At 40.3% G+C, this 18,727-nt stretch overlaps 1 protein-coding gene across 2 annotated transcripts; it reads left to right on the plus strand.

The window, feature by feature from the left end:
• Positions 1-2,929: 2,929 nt before the first annotated feature.
• On the plus strand, positions 2,930-18,692 carry NUB1 (negative regulator of ubiquitin like proteins 1). Of its 2 annotated transcripts, none has more exons than XM_080579509.1 (15): positions 2,930-3,698; positions 6,015-6,132; positions 6,222-6,383; positions 8,391-8,449; positions 9,035-9,105; positions 9,950-10,132; positions 11,628-11,716; positions 13,096-13,202; positions 14,072-14,258; positions 14,612-14,719; positions 14,913-15,065; positions 15,970-16,116; positions 16,386-16,484; positions 17,251-17,443; positions 18,019-18,692. In XM_080579509.1, the coding sequence occupies exons 2-15, from the start codon at positions 6,016-6,018 to the stop codon at positions 18,180-18,182; spliced, it is 1,839 nt and encodes a 612-aa protein (XP_080435635.1). In that variant the 5' UTR covers positions 2,930-3,698; position 6,015; the 3' UTR covers positions 18,183-18,692. The 2 variants fall into 2 exon arrangements, with proteins under 2 accessions (XP_080435635.1, XP_080435634.1); XM_080579508.1 differs by having other exon boundaries at positions 2,930-3,156.
• The last annotated feature ends 35 nt before the right edge of the window (positions 18,693-18,727 follow it).

An 18,727-nucleotide genomic window follows, 5' to 3' on the forward strand; every position in this document is an offset into this window, starting at 1 on the left:
AGCCTGGCTCCACAGCAGAGGTGCTCCAGCCTCTGAGCATCCTCGTGGCCTCCTCTGGACTCACCCCAACAGGTCCCTGTCCTTCTGGTGCTGGGGCCTCAGAGCTGGATGCAGCAATCCATGTGAGAATACCCGAGTACCATGGCACACAGTACTACAGTATTTTGTAAGAGCACAGAAAAGGAAAGACTATCATGGAAAATAATGCTGTTCTAACCCCTCTTGCCAAGCCTCATTTTTTCTGTGCCATTCAACACAGTTCCAGACTTGAATTCAATCGTGTCTCACACTGATCCAGCCAACATCAGTAGACAGGCAGTGACTGTTCTTAAGGCAAAAGAATATCGAGGTTCCTTAACAAAATTCTCCAAAGATATACTTCAATAGCTTTTACTGATCTTCTTGTTCAGGACTTGCTTAGTAATGTACTTCGAGATGCCATGCTGAAAAGCACCAGCTATTACTGATAGTGATGAGTATGCCCCAGTAACTCCTGAAGAATTTTTCATTCATGTTTAGTAAAAGCACCAGACTGGAGACATCAGTTTGGTAGAAGCATTCATTGTGATTTTTCAATGTTTTCAATTTTTTTTTGATGTTTTCAATAAACTGGCTTGCCACAGACTCGTTTCCAGCTCAGATACTGATTCCTGTTTCAGTGTAGGCATGAAACATCAATAAGCAATCATAAACACTTAAAGAAACAAACTAAAACAACAGCAAAAAACAGTACTTAGAGTACTTAAAGAAAGATTAGAAAGAAAGAAAAAAAAAGAAGATAAAACAGATATGAATAACAGGTATAGGTATAACAGGAATGAAATACTAAATAACCAGACATAAGAAAGCACCTGAGAGAAATATCAAGGGACAATGAATTTTTTGAACTATGTGATACACATTAGCTTTCTATTTACCTGACTTGCTGATTACAGAGTATATTGATTTGTACTGCAGCCTTTCATTACACTGGAGTGTTATTTTTGTTGCATCTCCAAGTCCGTAGACCATAAGAGAATCACATAAAGCTAAAGGAATAACTGAAAAAAATCCCATGCTAGCAAGAAGCCACTATAACAACTATTAAAAATTTAATTTAAGATCATTTTGGCTAGGTACTTGCAGTAAAATAATTGAAAACATTTCAGTGAATGCAACTTAAGCTTTTAAATCAGTATCACAGAAATTTTAAAACCTTATCTAGCCACTTACCTACTCTATAAACCTATTTGACTAAACTAGTGATATTATTTTCTGCAAATACTTTTAAATTGTTTTTAAGGTGCTTTGAATTAGTTATCTTAATTAAACATGGACCTTGAATACCTTGATTTAAAACTCGGTGAAAGTTTATGCACGGACTAAGTAACTCAATCCTTTGTAGGCACTTTCATGCAAACATTTCACCCTTTCCTGAGTCTTCTCCAGCAAACTAGCTTGCTTTGTACTAGCTGGAGCTTAATTATGAAGGGCATTCTGCCTCTGGAGAAGTCTTTCAATTTAATTCCTAAGGACATTATGGAATATAAATTTCAACGAATTTTCATTTGTTAGTGGAGTATTTTTAGTTCTGAGAAAAGTTATATTTCAGGAGACTAAAATATTACACAGGTACATTGCCTGAGGAGAATTCTACTTTTTTTTTTTTTTCTCTAAAGCAGCCTTAGTATAAATGAAAAAAAAGGACACGTTCCATGAGAAAAATGGAAAACTTCAAATATTAGAAAGTCCCAATTCTCAAGTGCACCTGATTTGCAAAACCCTTTGCTGTTTGGAGCTTCTTCATGTTTGGAGATCATGGGGGACTAACCACCATCACTGCGTTACTCTGCTTTAGCAGAGTTTTAAGCACTGAACTCAAGACTGTCATAAAAGCAAGTTCAGTAACAACACCCTTATTTCACCCATGGGCAAACTTGAATGATTTATGCACATGGGGGAGCCTGGAATCCTGAAATTCTAGTTCAGAGTGGTGTTCACAAACCACGATACCTGTGAAGTTCCCATTTTCTAAGCTTCAGTATGCAGCACCCCCACCTAGTCCCCATGACTGGGTAAGGAATATGTTTTACATAAGGACTGACCTGCAGGGCCATCTATTCTGGAATAAGTAATACTCTTGGGCAGTGCTTTCACTCATGTATCAGAGCAGTTAGAAGAAAATCACTTAGCTGCTGGGACAACTGGGCACAGGAAAGAATTAACCCACAAGTTAAAGTATTCTTTTAATGGGTTACACCAAAAATAATGACATCTTTTACAGGCACCAAAAGGGTTCCAGGAGCAAGCTTTATTCTGATTTTGGGTAGATCCGTGTGGAGCCAGGAGTTGGAGTCGATAATCCTTGTGGGTTCCTTCCAACTCGGGATATTCTGTGTTTCTGTGAGCTGCAAACTTTTAGCAGTCTCTGGTACAAGTTTAACACCAGACAGCCCACCTGGCCTCACAGCCTGTTCCCAGCAAGGGGGCATTACAGGGACCGGAGCAGGAGGTACAATGCATGCACGCGGACCATGACACACAATGTATTTCTCCACTCAGGTCTCTGAATCCAGTTTAACACCCCCACAACAAGCACAAATCTGCTCTCCATCACCACAGGAGAAACTCAGACTCAGAGAGAAAAGTTCACCCTAGACACAGCAGCAGGGAAGAACCCCCCCCTCGGCCCTTCCCCAGCATCTCTCCACCTTTGGGGACAAGCTCCCTCTCAGAGCTGACGCAAACCGCTGTCCCTTTTGCCTCGAGAGCACAAGGGCTGCAGCTGAAAGAGCCTAGTTATCCCCTGGAAGGCCAGACTCGTGTAGCCATACTTCTTTCGAAGACCTAACACGGCTAAAACACACCACAGGGCAAAAACCAACACCGCCCCCCCCCCCAATCCCCTCCCAACTAAGGGCAAAGCGCTAAGATGGCGGCCGGGGCTCGGCTTCAACCACGTGACGCGCGCCCGTCTCCCCGGGCTCCTTCCGGCTTAGCGGAGGCAACCGGCCTCCAGCGGCCTCCGCCACCTCCCTGAGGCAGAGGAGGCGGCCGCCATCCCCCGGAGCCCCCGAGCGGGGCTGAGGGGCAGCCGAGCAGCTCCCCCGAGAGCCCCCCTGAGCCCCTCAGGGACCTGCTGGGCCCCGAGGCCCGGCCTCCGCCGTGGAGGCTCAGGTGGGTGCCCCTCCCCTTCTTGGGATGCGGGGAGATTTTAGGGTCGGGGGCTGTCGCCGTGGTGTCGTGACAGGGGGAGGCTGGGGGTGGTGGCGACAGGGGTTTGGGGTTCTGAAAGTGCTTCGTGTTTTTGCCCGTGGTGCTGCTTGAGGCTCTGCAGCCTCCCTTGAGCCGCGGGGGTACCAAGCAGATGCTCCGGGGAGCTCTGCTTGCCACTATTTAAGCCATATCTTTTTATTATAACCTCTATAATATTATTTACAGCTGCTGTGATATTTATCACTTACAACTGCGCTGAGAATCTTCTGTCCCTTCCCTTAAAAATTTCTTTTTTCACCCTTATTTCTATATTCGTTTGTGTCACCTATGAGGCCAGCTGGCCTCAGAGGACAACCCCCGAGCTACCAGAACCTCCCCCTTGCACCCCATAGCCCTGGGGAAATCCCCTCCGGTTGTTCACCAAAGCGGTTTTGAGAAAGTCCCTTTAAACCCTTACCGAAAGTGAAAGCATTTCAGGCACACTTGTGCTGGCTGGTGGCAAAGTAAGTCACAAAGGCTTTGTTAGAGATTCTCTTGCAATTTAGTTACGTTGAAATATTAATTTATGATAAACAGTAGATATTTTGCATATAGAGTGATAGATTTTCCTTTGTGAAGGGAAAACATATCTTTTTTTATGCAGGATGGGAAAGGGTAAGTTTAACTGGAGACTCCAGTGTTGTTTTCTGGCTTAATAGATGAGTAAGGAATCACAAATGTACAAAACTATAAAATATCATATTCGTAAAAAGATGAGTGTACAATTTGTAGCTTTATTTATGCATTGCAACTTCAGACTTTGTCTGGATGCCCCAAAGCTGTTGATACCTTTTTGTTTTTCAGGTGTATGTTATGTAGACTTACAGGTATGAGGTGCTTCTTCAGCGTACCCTAAATATGCAAAATCAGTGTTTAAAGTTATTAATGGGAATTATGAGACGTATTTTGGAAAAGGAGAACAGCTCTGTCAGTAACTTTAAGACAATCTTTGGAAAATGGAATGTGTTTGTTGCGTTCTGCTTGTAAATACTGTATTTTGCCTTGGCTGTAAGATGATAACAACATCTCAGCAAGAAAAAGCCGGGCTGCCTCACCTGGTTTGGCCAGATGCCATGCAAATTATAGGAAACAAAACAGAAGGGTTGTTAAAGTACCCACTCATACAGTTAGCCACTCTGGCTCTTCTCTGGAAGAGACTCATGTCTTTTTAGCATTCAAAGATTCTTTGTAGCTGGCTAAAGCTGGGGCTGAGATAAGGTTGACAAGTGAATTTAGGAGCTGTTGGATTTTTGCCTATTTTGTTTGTTTGTTTTTGTTTTCAGAAAGCGTGTCTTGAGCAAGGAACAGTCTCTGTGCAAATGGGTAGTAGCATCTTATTCCCATATTCTGTCTCCTTCTTCCTGAGTGCTCTGTGCTGATAAACAAGAATAAGAAAATGAAACCACTCTTAAAGAAAAATGAAACCATTTAATCAGTTTTGATGCCAGTCTCAGTGCATAAATGCCAACACTTTAAGTGCCTTTCTATATAAATTAAAAGATGTCTTGCATAGGATTCCAAATGTCCAAAAGCCAAGTGTTCCATGCTTTAATATCCAAATTGATTTTTTTTTTTTCTGTCGAGATCACTGCGTCTGGCTTTCCTTGCCCTCTCTCTGCCTTCCCTGTTTCTTGTTGTGGTTTTTGTTTGTTTTGCTTTGTTTTCAGGGACACGCTGATGCCCTCACAGAGGTTACTGCTTCCTCTCAGCTGAATAACCTCTGATGATGAATTCAGCCTAAACTATTACCCAGGAGACAGGGAACTGCTCTGTTCAGCCACAACCATCTTCTACCTAGTGATGGGAACTTTATTGCCTGGTGCAGATTTACAGTACACATCGCCTCTAATCTCAGCCTCTGTTCTTTATGTTGCTTGTGCTCAGTGTGCCTTTCCTAACTTTGCAGCGGGAGTGGGAAGAGCATCTCTTGGACTGTGACAAGTGATGCCCTGCTATGTCATTGTTATGATACCAGAATTTTACAGTTCCATTTAATGATACTGTTAAACGTGCTTTCTTGTCAAACGATTGAGATTGGGGAGACAAAGATCTCTCTCATCACTGTAGCAGATCTCACTTTGCTGGAGGGATGAGAACTTTATACTTACAGTTACTTACAGTACTGTAAGTAATACTTACAGTATTCTCATGGCGAGGCTTGTGGTACTGAGATGTTTCTTCATGATAGCTCCTTTCTGTCTTGCCAAAGAGAGTAATAATTCACGTTCAACCACCGCTGGTCTAGAAAGGCTGTTGAAGCAAGGAAGTAAGAGAAGCAGAAAGGCAGAGGTATAGCAAATACATGTTTTAAAAGGGGATTGGAATGAGCAGCCCTTTCCAGGGCAGGGCAGAAGAATTGTATCACAGAGTCTGATGAATCAGCACATTCTGTAATTCCATTTTACGTGAGAGGTTAGGAAGAGATTTAATTCCACTTGAAATACCAAGGTATTTCCAAATACCAAATCCAAAGCTTGAATTGCTCCTGAATTAGCTCTGTCTCGGTCCAGCTTTCACCTTCTTCCCAGGGTTTTTGATAATAGTGTGGTTTTCAGATTCCCCTCATCACCCAAATGCATAGGATGTATTTTATACTCAAGGGGATTGTTTGTTTGCTTTTGTTGTTTGTGTTGTTGTTTTTTCTTTCTTTGTTTTTACAGAGTTCTGCAATATTGTTTAGACTCAGTGAAAAACCACAATATCTTAATGCAGGAAAGCTATATGAAAAGACTGATTATTTTCCTTTCTTTTTCCTTCCAACAATGCTTTTGTTTTAAAAGAATGGCACAAAAGAAGTATTTAATAGCAAAACTGACAAGTTGCTTACGAGAAGACAAAATTCAGCTATGGAAACCACCATACACAAATGAGAATAAGGAAGCTGGTGAAGAGATGAAGGTAAATATTCTGTCTTGAGTTAGTGTCACGTGCTTTTCGTGTCGTATTACTGGTGTATTTTGCCATTTTTTTTCTTGCTCTTTCCTTAGGAGCTTGCACAGAAATATTCATCCAAGCTGAATATCAATGAGAATGATGCAGAGAATATGCTTGAAGAAATACGATGTAAAGCAGTTGAGCGTGGAACAGGAAATGAAAATTTTAAAGTGACTGGGATTGCAAGACTTGATATATATCTGCCTCGTAGAAAAGTAAGTGCCATTGCAGAAAAGTTAGGATAAGTACCTTTATTCTACAGCCTTTTGAGTTCAAGTTTTGCATCTAATTCAAATGTTTTCACTTCCTCAACTTTTTGGGGTGATTTGCATAAGAGATCTGTGTAGAGGTATAAAAAATATGTTGGGGAGAAGTTCTTTAGGTATATTTTAGTTTCCCAGATACACAGAAATAGCACAGCAAAGGAATATAATAGAATATAATATTGAGAGATTAGTAATTGTCTTCCCTTTAGGATTTAATGAGAAATGATCTTTCAATTAAGAAAAGTACATTAGATTTAAGTGTCTGTCTAGTTCAATTTGATTCCTTCTGACTTAAACACTCACATTAGCAGTAAAGAGCAGATATATTTTTTTCTGTTGTGAAATACCTAAAGTTGCATTAGCATATGAATATCACTTTATTACCACTATCATTGTTTGAATGACAGCTTTAATTTAAAAAAAAAAAAAAGAAAACTTTAAGTGCAATAAGCAACTTGAATGCAGTGTCATCTTAGGCTGTGTGTAGATGATGATATCAAAAAGAACTCCTCTGGCTTTTAACCGTGGCATTTGGCAGGGTTCTTACAGTGACTTTACATCATCCTCGTGTAAATCCTCCAGCCCAGGCAGCTAACTACACCTACTTTAAGGTACATCCGGTGTTTGAACTTGGAAACGAGAGGGGTGGTTTTCTGTTACGATGGTACACATCTATTCTAAGTCAGGACCAAAAAACTTGACATAGTTAGAACTGCACTAAGGGTTGCCCCTTTAAATCCAGGATTCAGCCTTTAGTTCATGCGTAGCACACACCAGAATAATGAAGTGAATCCGACTAAGTCGGTGTCATGCTACTCACCCTACTGGATTCTGTGGCTACGTCTACCCTAGTCAGCTCAGCCCCCATGGGGCCAGCTGGCTGCTGTTCCACAGTCAGACATCCTGTGGATTGGTAACATCATCTCTGATGCAGTTTTGCCCAGGCCTCCTGGTGTTCTGCCAAGCCATGACCAGGTGCAGTGTGAGGGCTGATGTGGGCCAGGGACTGATTTCCATCAGCTTGGACACAGCTGCTCGGCTTTGAAAGCTGAGAGGAATCACAAGTTGAACAGGCCTTTGGTTAGGGTTTTTAGCAGTGCAGACAAAGCCAGTCTCTGGCAACAACTGCGATCTCCAGGCAGTTCCCAGTTTTGATCCTGCTCTGTGGGAGCAGCATCTTCCCCAGTGCTCTATATCTTCATCTACTCTGATAACAGTAAAAGAGAACTCCCCTACTTAGGGACACTTAGATTGTAGTCATTGGCAACAGAAGTGAGTGGTCACTCTGGAAAAGGGCAATATTTTCTACTGAAGACAATGATCTTAGATAACATCTGCTTCAGAAGGATTTTTTTTGTTGTTGTTGTTACTGAATAATTTAAAAAACACAGCACAGTCATAATTGTTCTCTCTCCTGTAGTGAAAATTAATTACTAGGGGACGTGATGGGCAAAAGGGTAGAGGGTGTTAAGTGATTGCCATGCAGTTAAAGCAAACAAATAGTTTCATAATTCCTCTTTTCAATGCTACTGGGCATAAGGGAATTAATTCATTTAAAATTCCAGTTTATCTAATCTGGGGCCAGACACACTAATAAGGAATTAATCATAACTTAGCCAGTCACAGGTGAGTGGCATAATTACAAAGCAGAGTTCAGATTGGAAGTGCATAATTAAATTAGTCAGTTTAAATTGCTTGGTTCTGAATTTGGATTTATCTAATTCTCCATCTTCTGCCGTTGTAATGCTTATTTTTAGCACTGCATAGCAAGTGCAAGACTCCCTGGCCAGAAATTACTAATATGTATGCCAAGCCATAACCCTGTTAACATGATTATTATTTGAGGAAGAAATTGTAGTTGTTGTAAAACAGTTGATTAAGAAAATGTCCAAAGTATCTTGATATCATGCTCTTTTCCTTCCCTCCTCCTTACCCCACCCAATATAATTACTACAGAGCAGAAAAATCCCACTGGAAACTAGCCTGTTCATCACAGGCAAGGAGCTCAGATCACAGTAAGTGCAATCACCTTTGGTTCTTCTCTTCTGAAGTAGCATACTGTCATACGGTACTAAAAAATACAAATGGTGCGCTATTTATTGCGTTGTCTTGAGCGTTTTCTTAGCATTGAGTATGTCTGAATAGGATGTCCAGCAACCCTGTAGGGCAGTTCTTCATGTAAAAAGCAGTTGTTTAACAGATACAAAAAAAAGGAAATTTACAACTGAAAAAAGGAAAAACAACTGTGGAAGGAGACTCTCCTCTATAAATCACCAACAAGTACCTGGGAAGGCACCACTGATCAATACTCCAAATCTGTAACAGTTTTTTTGAACAGTGACCATCAGCTTCTCTCCCTTCTGTATGTTTAACCATACTAAAATCAGATCCTTTTCTGCCTGTTTTGCTTTTCCCATCTTGTATCCCATCTAAGCGATTTCGAAAGCTTTCTGATGCTATTTTTATTTTTAGCAGCCTTTTGTAGCAAAAGGTTAAACCAGTTATGAACATATTCATTTTCAAGTTTTGTCACTATTCTAATAGAAATATTGTTTATCCTTACAATTTTATATTAATGGGTGCAATGATTTATTTCACAGGATAGCACAGGAACATGCGTTAAAAGAAAATGCTATCAAAATAATCATAAATAAGAAGCAGCTTGACCTGGGTATGTATCTCTCTCTAGTTGAGTATACTTCTGTGTTTTCCATTTTATTGCTTCTCAGAAGCAAAGTTTCTTGCAATTTTATTAATTTCTAAAATCCCCAAGGAATAGCAGTTATATTTGTCAGGTTTTGCTCTACAGGAAATGTAAGAAATCATAATGATCAAAACCTCAGAAAGAATTAGAGTGATTATATGAATCCCTTCAGAAAGTAGATTTTCATCATTTATTAAGTGTTGAAACGCCCAAAGTATGTTTAAGAGGAACCATAAACTTCTCCAAAATCCATATTGTATAACAGCACATTCAAAAACTTTTTGTAATGTCTTACACATGTTCAACTTCACCTACTTTCTTTTTATTGATTCCCTAAGCATATTTAGTTCCCTTGGAAGAGGTCAGATGTAGTTAAAGCCATAAACTTGATAATAAGAACTTGGCTTCGATTCCCACTTCATCTGTCCTGGTACTGTTGTGGTGTATGATTCTGGACACGTTTAACCTCACATTATTCCACTTTTTTTCCTGGAGATCAACTAACTGAAACACTCATATTTCTTGAACGCTTTGGAAAAAAGCAAGCGAAGAAACATACCAGTCATTTTAAAAGCATTTTTAAAATGCCAGTCTGCTTCTGGTTTCTGAATTTCTGCTGAAGAGGTCAGCAGTTGTCAGTGGTTTTGACTGAGTACTTGGGTCTAGTAATTACTGTAGTTCTCCAGTACAGTGCAAGTAAGGCAAGGGGCTGTTTAGGTTGTTTTTTATTTTCCAGTGGCAGTACAACATAAAATGGTCTCTCTTCGTAAATCCGGTATTTGTATTTCATTCATCATGCTTTATTTTGCAGGAAGAACTCTTGAAGATCAAGGCGTAACACACAATGCGAAAGTGATGGTACTTCAGCTGGAACAGAGCGATGAGGAAACTAAAAGAAAGGTTCAGGAAGAAGAACTTCAACGCAAGAAAGAAAAGGACATAAGTGACAAGATGCAAAGAACTAAGAAGGGTTTGGAGATTCTAGCAGAGAGAGGTGAGGGAGAATTGGTTTGGAGGTGGAGAGCTAGGCACTTGTTAATTCTCGAAGATCAAAACCTGTCCTCTCAGTGGCCTTTCAGTTTAGAAGAGTACCTCTACCATGACGAGACTTCAACTTACACTGTTGTAGTTTTCTGACAACTCTAAAACTGACTTTTAAGTTGATTAAAACTTCCTCTTTACTCTAACTCCTATAAAACTGGAATGCTAGAAAATATTTGGCACTTTGAGACGGATATAAAATGAATCAATTATTATTTAATTGGCACTTGACAGTTAGGGGACTGACAATGCTGAGAACAGGCTTTAAATTTATTGTACACATAAGCACAGTGGAATAATGTATTAGCAGTCATTACACACTTTTTTGTAGTTTCCCTCAGATATGACTGTGCGTAACCATGGTTTCATTGTGCAGAACAGCTCACTTGTCATTTTGATCTATAATGTGGCTGTTCTTTTCTCACTGTGTTTGATGCTGATTGCTAGCAACCGTGGATTAAGTTAAAGGGATATAGTCAATTTAACAGTAATAATTTTTCAAAATGAGGTTAAGTGTGTCCATGAATTGCACTGCTAGATGGTGAGTTTAAATCATTTTGCTACTTTATTGTTTGAAAAATCCACAAACAAGAAACTGAAATTGAGTATGTAACGAATTCCTGCCAAATGCAAAAAAAAAATACGTGAACAAAGCTGCTTTTAACAGTCAATGACAGCCCGTTTCTTACTATAATGTCATATTTTGAACAAATTAAAAGAAGTGATTCCTTTTATTGACTTAAGGGGTAATTTAGATCCCAACCCTTGAATCCTGTATAGGGCATTTTAAAGATATTTACCACTGTCAGTTATAGCACAATGCCAGTGTGTGGCATGGAGTCCATAATGGCTTCATAGGCTCAAGGCTGTCTTCAAAGCTATGTGAAATTTAAAAAAGATTTAACAAACCTTTTGTAAACTTTTAATCTCAGCAAACTCCTCTTAATTGTCTTTTGTTTATAAGAAAAACATCATTTTAAATTAAATGTAGGTGAGAACAAAATTGATAGTTTGGTCATAAACATTAAATATATGGGGAATGGAAAACACTGAGCTGTATTTTTGTTTTGTTTTTTATCAACTGTGCTGAGGGTTTTCTTGTATTCTGTAGACTTTATTTGATAAAGGATTTCAAGTGTCATATAAAATGTAGGTGTTTTTGTCTTCTGCAAAAAAAATCTTTACAATTCATGTAAATTAAGTTGGGTCTAAATTTCTGGATGATGATAGCTCACTAAGTAAGAGGCCCTAAAAGTTTCTTGTGCCTGGCTGGTCGAGGCCATTGGTGGTAGGTCTGTCCAAAACCAGCCTTCATATGTAATTCAGATTTTTTTAGTTTTATTTGCTTTTTGTTTAACCATGCACTTAATGACGTAATCTTATGACAGCAATGTTATTTTGTTGGAAGGTGGTACTTGAAACTAAGACTGCTTTTTCTTATGTTTCAGAGGAGTACTTAGATCCAGATACTACTCCATATCTAGATATAGCTAATCAGACTGGGAGGTCAATCGAGATTCCTCCTCAAGCTAAAAAAGTAAGTAAAAATTACCTTATAAAGGTAATAAAATAGCTTTGTAAAGCCTAATTAGTGAAGTATGTCAAATGTGAGATTGAAATACTCAGGCTTTTGGGGGATTGTACACTGGGTCCAGTAGATGTATGCTTAATAGAAATAATTTTGAAATAAAAGTAGAACTCTATAACTGGGAATACTTTAGTCATCTCAAGACAGACCCCTAATTGCTGATATAATCGATGTAATCTTGCCTTATTTTTGTGTTTTAAGATGAGCTATAACTTTGTTATATCATACCACCTGTTGTTAATTTGAGTTGCCCTAGAACCACATGAAAATAACTTGTTCTTTAGGCTCAGTCGGTTTCAGTTGGAAACTTGCTGAGTTTCACAAAATTGGACTCTTCAAAAATAGTTTTGAGATCTTTGGCACTGTGACCTCTCTCAGATTTAAATCTGTTCACGTTCAAGGCCAACATTCTCAGCTGAAAATTTTTGGCTGGGTGCGTGCATTGAATTGTAGTAGAAGTGACGCACCTGATGTTGCGGTCTGAAGCAGAAGAGTGGTGGTAGATGCTGTCTTTTCAGCTTTTTGGATTTGAAGACAAATAAAAATTCTCTACAAAATGCTTGGAATTATGCCCAGTATAAAAAAAAAAGGGGGGGGGGAGGAATGAGCAGGCCCCAACATGTGTTAATTGCAGCTCTAGCATCAGTTTTCTGGTTCATCTCAAGTTTCTGGATGATTGGAAAAAATAACTGTCCATTTCTACAATGCATATTGTCGTGATGAAGTGCTGAAAGTAGTAACTCGCACTAAGAGTTGAAGCATCAAATGTGTAATCACACAAGCTTTCATCACTATTGAACATGGGTGAGAAGAACTATTGCAGATTGTTTCTATCAAGAAATATTATTTGTATTTCCATTTGTCATACTGCAGGAACTAGAGTGTTTTCCTGCCACGTTCAAGGTTTAATTTTCAATTCTGAGGTTTTGCAGGAGGTGAATTGTTAAAGTTTACAAGGTAGTGTTAATAACTAAGCGAAACAAATTTGATACTGGTAGGAAGTGTAGGACCTACAAAGTACTTAGCTTTTTATCAGTCATTATTGAAAATCTATCTAGGGTTTCGGTCTTAAATTTGGTACAGCATCTCATGTGTCAGCAGCATTCGTTGCTTAGAATTAGACAATACCTTAATATTAGTAGCTGGGAGGAAAGTATGAAGCAATGTTGAAATAGTGTTGATCTTACTGAACTGATAGAATGGTACTTTTTTAGAAGGAACAAGAGCACTATTGGATTTCCTAGATATCACTTTTCAGTTATAAAAGTGAGCTGGGGGGAGTGCAGAAATGTCTCAGTATGTTTTTCATAGGCACTTCATGTTTTCAGGCACTCGTGCTGGCAATGGGTTATCATGAGAAGGGCAGAGCGTTAATGAAGAAGAAAGAATATGAAATAGCACTGCCATATTTGTTGGATGCTGATAAACACTTCTGGTAAGAACCTTTTTGAGTCCTTATACCTGGCTTTCCTGTACTCTCAACCAAATATAGGAACGCCGTTAGGTCTTCCTGTGCCTGTAATTCAGGGCCTGTTTTGCCCAGGGTTACTTCACTCCCCCTTTGCAGATGGGAAATAGCAGACAAAGGCTCTGACTTTTGGTGACAGGTGGCTTCATGGAGAACAGCTGAAACAGATACTGCCACTGGGCAATTTAGTCTTTCATATAACATAAACCATCAATATTCATGTACTGGGCTATAGATTGCTGTTGCTGGACAAGCAGATACAGCTACTCTTTTGCAATTGCTCCTGTGAAGGAATAATTTCCTGCAAAGGGTGGAGCAGATAGCAGAGGTCAGTAAGCACTTCAGGGTTTCTGCAGGTAAACTATTTTGCTGTCAGCAGTCAGAACCTGAAGTTGCTCTTTTGAGAACACCAAAAGTATCATTGTCCCCATCTGCTTCTCATCTGTGTGGGCACGCAAGGAGACTGACACAGAACCCAGCATGATCACTTGCACTGAGGAAGATGATTGATCTCTGTCCTCTTAAAGGTTACATGGGGTTTAATTAATCCTGCATTTAAAGAGATGCTATCTTGAATAGTAACAAAATGAATTGTGACTGTTGTAATTCTTTGAGCTGTAGTGTTATCATTCATGTCCTATGTATTAGTGAATATGTTGGGAGATTGGTGTTTTATTAAAGTTCCATTGGTGTCAGTTTGCCTCAAATAAGAAGCACATGCTTCCTCAAATATGAGAGTATACATACTTCTAGCATGTTGCTTCATTAGTATTAAAAAAAAAAAAGTGTAAAAAAGCAAACAACCACCCCCCAAAAACTAAATTTTTGTTTTGCAGTGAGTGTAGCACAGAGCTGCTGAACACCGTCGATAATTATGCAGTGCTGCAGCTGGATATAGTGTGGTGCTACTTCCGCCTGGAGCAGCTGGACTGCTTGGATGATGCCGAGAAAAAGCTGACCACAGCCCATAGATGCTTCCAGAGGTGCTATGGGGAGAACCACGAAAGGCTGATTGATATCAAAGTACGATGGTTTGATTTAATTTAGATGGCTTTGGTTTTTTCTACATATATTCAGTTATTGCTCAAATATTACAAGGCCTTCTTGTAGAAGTTTAATGTTTTCTCATGCTTCCTTAGCTGGTTATCTAGTTGTGTCACTGCCAGCATGGTGAAAGTGTTGGACCTGACAACAAGATCACAGCAAACATGTGCTTAAATGCACAGACGTCCCTGTTCTAGATGTGATGCTTTCTCTGCATACTAAGTGCTGTATATTAGAGACTACATTTTCTTTGTATAGTCTTCTGTTGGTAACGGATTCACGTTCTTATTTATGTTTCCCCTTCTTCCTCCCTTTGTTTAACAATTCTTTAGGGAAGCTATGGTCGTGAGAAGGTTTTATTTCTACGGCTTTACCTTCTTCAGGGGATAGGACACTATCACAGCGGTAGAGAAAAGGAGGCTGCTGAGTACATTCAGAGGGTAAGATGCAACTAGGGAAAACTTTCAGGTTGTTCACACTAGGAACCTTATTCAAGGAAAAGTGCTCCTGTGTTTGGGTTCTGTGTTGCACCTACCTGTTGTTTGCTTGCTCAGAAAAATGGGGAGAAACTTTTTCTCCATTTGTATGTTAGCAACAGTGTTGGTAACACCACTTTGTGCCCTTTACATACAGGCATCTCGTTTATATGAAGAGCTGTACATAGATCCTGAAAAAGTCTATCGCCTGTCGCTCCTGGGATTCTCTGAACAGGAAGCTCGCCTTGCCCTGCGAGCGTGCCATGGGAATGTGGAGCATGCTGCCAATCTCATCACCAACAGGAGAGAGGTATGGTGCAGGACTGTATCTCTTGGGGTGTCTGTTAGATCGTGTCTTGCGTGACTAATGCACCGTGGTGCTAAATTAAGGACTTTGATTATTCTGCTTTGGCGCTGTTACTGTAACTAACAGCTTGACATCTGTTGCCACAAGTTTGAAACCAAAACTTAACAAAACAAGAGAACCTCTATCCCAAAACACATGGGATGAGAGAGCCAAAGACCTGTGGATATGCTACAGAGGTACATTGGAAGGGTTTGCCCCAGCGTTTGCTACTCAGCTCTTGCCCTGTATGCAAACAAAGCCACCATGGTCAAAGTTACCACTCCTGGCATGGGAGACAGGAGGCTGCACACTCAAGTGCTGTTAGGGAGACCGTGAGGCTGCACTGTATTGCTTTGGGTTTACAAGATCCATGAGGGGAAAAGGCTGTTCTCTGTTGGTGTGAAAGAGGCTGGGGGTGTTGTCTGGATTTGAAGCGCCTGAACTTACTTTTGGTATGTCAAGGTGGCACTTCTGGACTTCAGACACTGAAATGTGGATAGAAAGTCAAATGGCGAAGAGAACTTGCTGGCCACGTGCCCAGTTCTGACTGTATGTCCTTGGCAAGTCTTGTCTACAGGCCCATCTGCCAAATGGGTTTATCACTTACCACAGAGGGCCTATAATAGCTGTGATAGCATAAGAATCTGATCTGCTGAGACTTCAGAGCAGAAGTACAGCCACAGTGCTTGCTCATGGGAATACAACTTTATTTAGGGATGAGTGTCTGGCAGCAAAATCTATATTTAAAACAAGAAATCCTTTTTCCTCAAGAAATTCAAACACAAGTAAATCCAAGAAACCCTATGCACCAGAGGAAGGCTGAAGTATTGCCATGCACAGTTAGCTTTGTAATGCTGTGTTCTTGCAGGAAAAAGCACAGATAAGGAGGGAGGAGAGAGCTAAAAGAAGGCAGCGACTAGAAGACATAAACACCTTGAAAAGTATGGGCTATTCAGAGAGAGCTGCTCAAGTAGCTCTTCATCATGCACAAGGAAACCTGGACCAAGCCTTTAAGGTAAGTGGTTTTCAGGAGCAGTGCTTCCGTACCAAAGCAAATACATTTGGGGGGTGAATTGCTTAGCAGATTTTCTGCCTTCTGTATTGGTTAGCTCAGAGCAACCCTTTTTTGAACTGTAATGACTGAACTTCTTCCTGACCCAGTAAATCAAACATCAAAGATGGCTGAGGTTTTGCTTGTATCAACCGTAGGGCTAAACAAACATCCATACTGAGGGCTAATATGACTGCGTTGCTCTATTCTGACTGCTCTCTGTTTTACTGTAGTTTATTCTGGACAATCCAGAATTATTGTTGGAAAATGATGATGACGATGATCCCGTGGCCATGGACCAGTTTCAAGTATCCCAAGAAAGTATTGATCAAGTAAGTCAGACCTTTTTCTTTCTCGGGAGCTGGTAGTCATGTTTATGAATTATGCCTTCAGCCCCACCAGATCTTCCTTAAGCGAAGCTGTACAAATATTCTTTGTCCCGTGTCCCTCGTGAGCTGTCACACTTCCATTGTCTCACATCCGCCCCTCGCAGTGAACTCGCGCTCCGGCTGAATTGTAATTCCTGTTTACTTCCTGCCCCTCACACCAAGCTGTTGTGCACAAATGCTAAGGGAAGTGTGTGCACCCGAATGCTCTAACCCTAAAAGGACAGCAGATGAGAAATGCATTCAATTCTTTAAGCATATTGTAGTGCACAAGGGAAAGAGTTGGCATGTGCCTTTCTTACCACAGACCATCTGAAAAGCTCCACGATAGTTTGTGTGGCTCTGCAATTAGTGTCAGACAGGCAGGAAAACTATACTGCATAGAAAAAGTAAATAGCATTCCAGGAATGTGAATGTGCTGGAGTGCTTTGAAGTTTCCTTTTGAAAACAGACGGAAGAGTTGGTCTGATGTTAAACAAGAGGCTCTTGATTCTGCTCAACATCCCCACTCCTTTAATAGGTCACTGCCCTGTTGTTAACTGTTCCAGTAAGCCAGAGTCAGTGTCCTGGAATTCCTGGTATGCAACGCTTTCCTCTGTGCAAGAGGAGTGACTGTCAGACGCACAGTCAGATTCCTGTCAGTCACTGATGCTGAATGAGCTTGGATTTCTCCATATGTACTGATTTTTATTTTTTTTTCCCCTCCCTGTAGCTGATGTACATGGGCTTCAGCCACGAGTCGGCAAAGCAAGCTTTAAAGGTCTTTAAAGGCAACATCCACTTAGCTTCTCAGACCCTTGCTCACTATGGGGGAGTTCTGCCTGCCTCATTGCAGCTGTCTTCTGAAGGTTCCAGTCCATCAGAAGAATCTGCTTCATCTAAAGACTCGCCCACAGAGTCTGCAGGTAAGAATTCCTGCGTGCCCCAAGCACCTAACACTAAGCACTCCCACCTACCTGTACTCATCACGCCAATTAGGATTAAAACCAAACCAACCTCTCCCTGCCTGTACCCTTTCAGAGAGCGAGCAGTAAGTTAAGACTGTCATTCTTCCTGGACCTACACCACTGTAGGTGATGATTTTTGGCTTGCTAATACCTGATTTCTGATTGCTAAGAAGTTTTATTCCAAATTTGTGCTGTACAGTAGCTGATTTGACCGCGTATCCCATACTGTGATACAGCTGTAACCGATACTCACCACTTACCAGGGAGGAGCATTGCACACTCTCTCTCCCCCATGAGCTGTCAGAGCTCTAGGGATCCCCGTTGTACATCTAAGGGCTTTCCTACAGCCTTACACAGTAGGACAATTTGCCATCCTGTAACAGCTTCGGTAGAGCAATTTGAAACAAGAGGTGGTTTTACAGTAACTGGTTCTCGAAGAGCAGTGGTGGTGGCGAAAGGGGGAAAGTATAAACTTCTTCCAGCAATGAAATCACCGCTGTTTTCTGGGTTTTGTTTTTCTTTTTTAATTGAAGGTTCTTCTAGTTCACCGACAGACGAAGACATGGAGACCGATGCAGTCAATGAAATCCTAGAGGATATTCCTGAACATGAAGAGGATTATCTGGATTTAACACTGGAGGAGGAAGAACAGATCATTCATGAATACTTATCCTATATACAAGTACCACAGCATTAAATCTCATTACCTCTACTTCAGTTACATGCTTTTCCCCTGACAAATTGAGTTTGGATTATAAACGCATCTTCAGCTTATCTCTTACTAAATGCCTTGAATTTAGTTAAACTGTAGGTGAAACACTTAATTCCTGCGTATTTATAAATCTGCTTAAAGCCTACATTTGTGATACGTTGTAATTTATTGTCATAGCAGAAAAATAGAAGCGTTTATTTTCAGAAGAAAATTTAATAGAACTTAACTATATTTTTATTGTGAAATAAGTTGATTCACTTAGAATACAGGTAAATAAGCATTTCTATGCCATTTTAAAATACCAGCTTTAAAAATTGTTTGTAAATGAGAAACCTAGCTGATGAGGCTGTAGAGGTAACTATTTACAAACCGTTCTTTTCTTCTGAAAGATTTCTAAGAGTCATTTATGTATCCGTGCATGGATTTGTACTGCGTCTTGCTTGTCACTTCATGCAGGTGTTACACAGGCAATAAAGATAACTATATGCTGCTTCAGCTTTCCGTCAGTCTTGTGTTCTTTGCTCCTAAAA

Source organism: Anser brachyrhynchus (assembly GCF_964034855.1).
Source record: "Anser brachyrhynchus genome assembly, chromosome: 2".
Lineage (NCBI taxonomy): Eukaryota > Metazoa > Chordata > Aves > Anseriformes > Anatidae > Anser > Anser brachyrhynchus.

What these genes read in the sequence shown, in the direction of transcription:
- NUB1 (XM_080579509.1), top strand. Translation starts at nt 6,016, where the DNA reads ATGGCACAAAAGAAGTATTTAATAGCAAAACTGACAAGTTGCTTACGA. An exon ending in GATGCTGATAAACACTTCTG is followed by an intron (nt 13,203 to 14,071) that starts GTAAGAACCTTT and finishes TTTGTTTTGCAG; the next exon opens with TGAGTGTAGCACAGAGCTGC. An exon ending in AAAGGCTGATTGATATCAAA is followed by an intron (nt 14,259 to 14,611) that starts GTACGATGGTTT and finishes ACAATTCTTTAG; the next exon opens with GGAAGCTATGGTCGTGAGAA.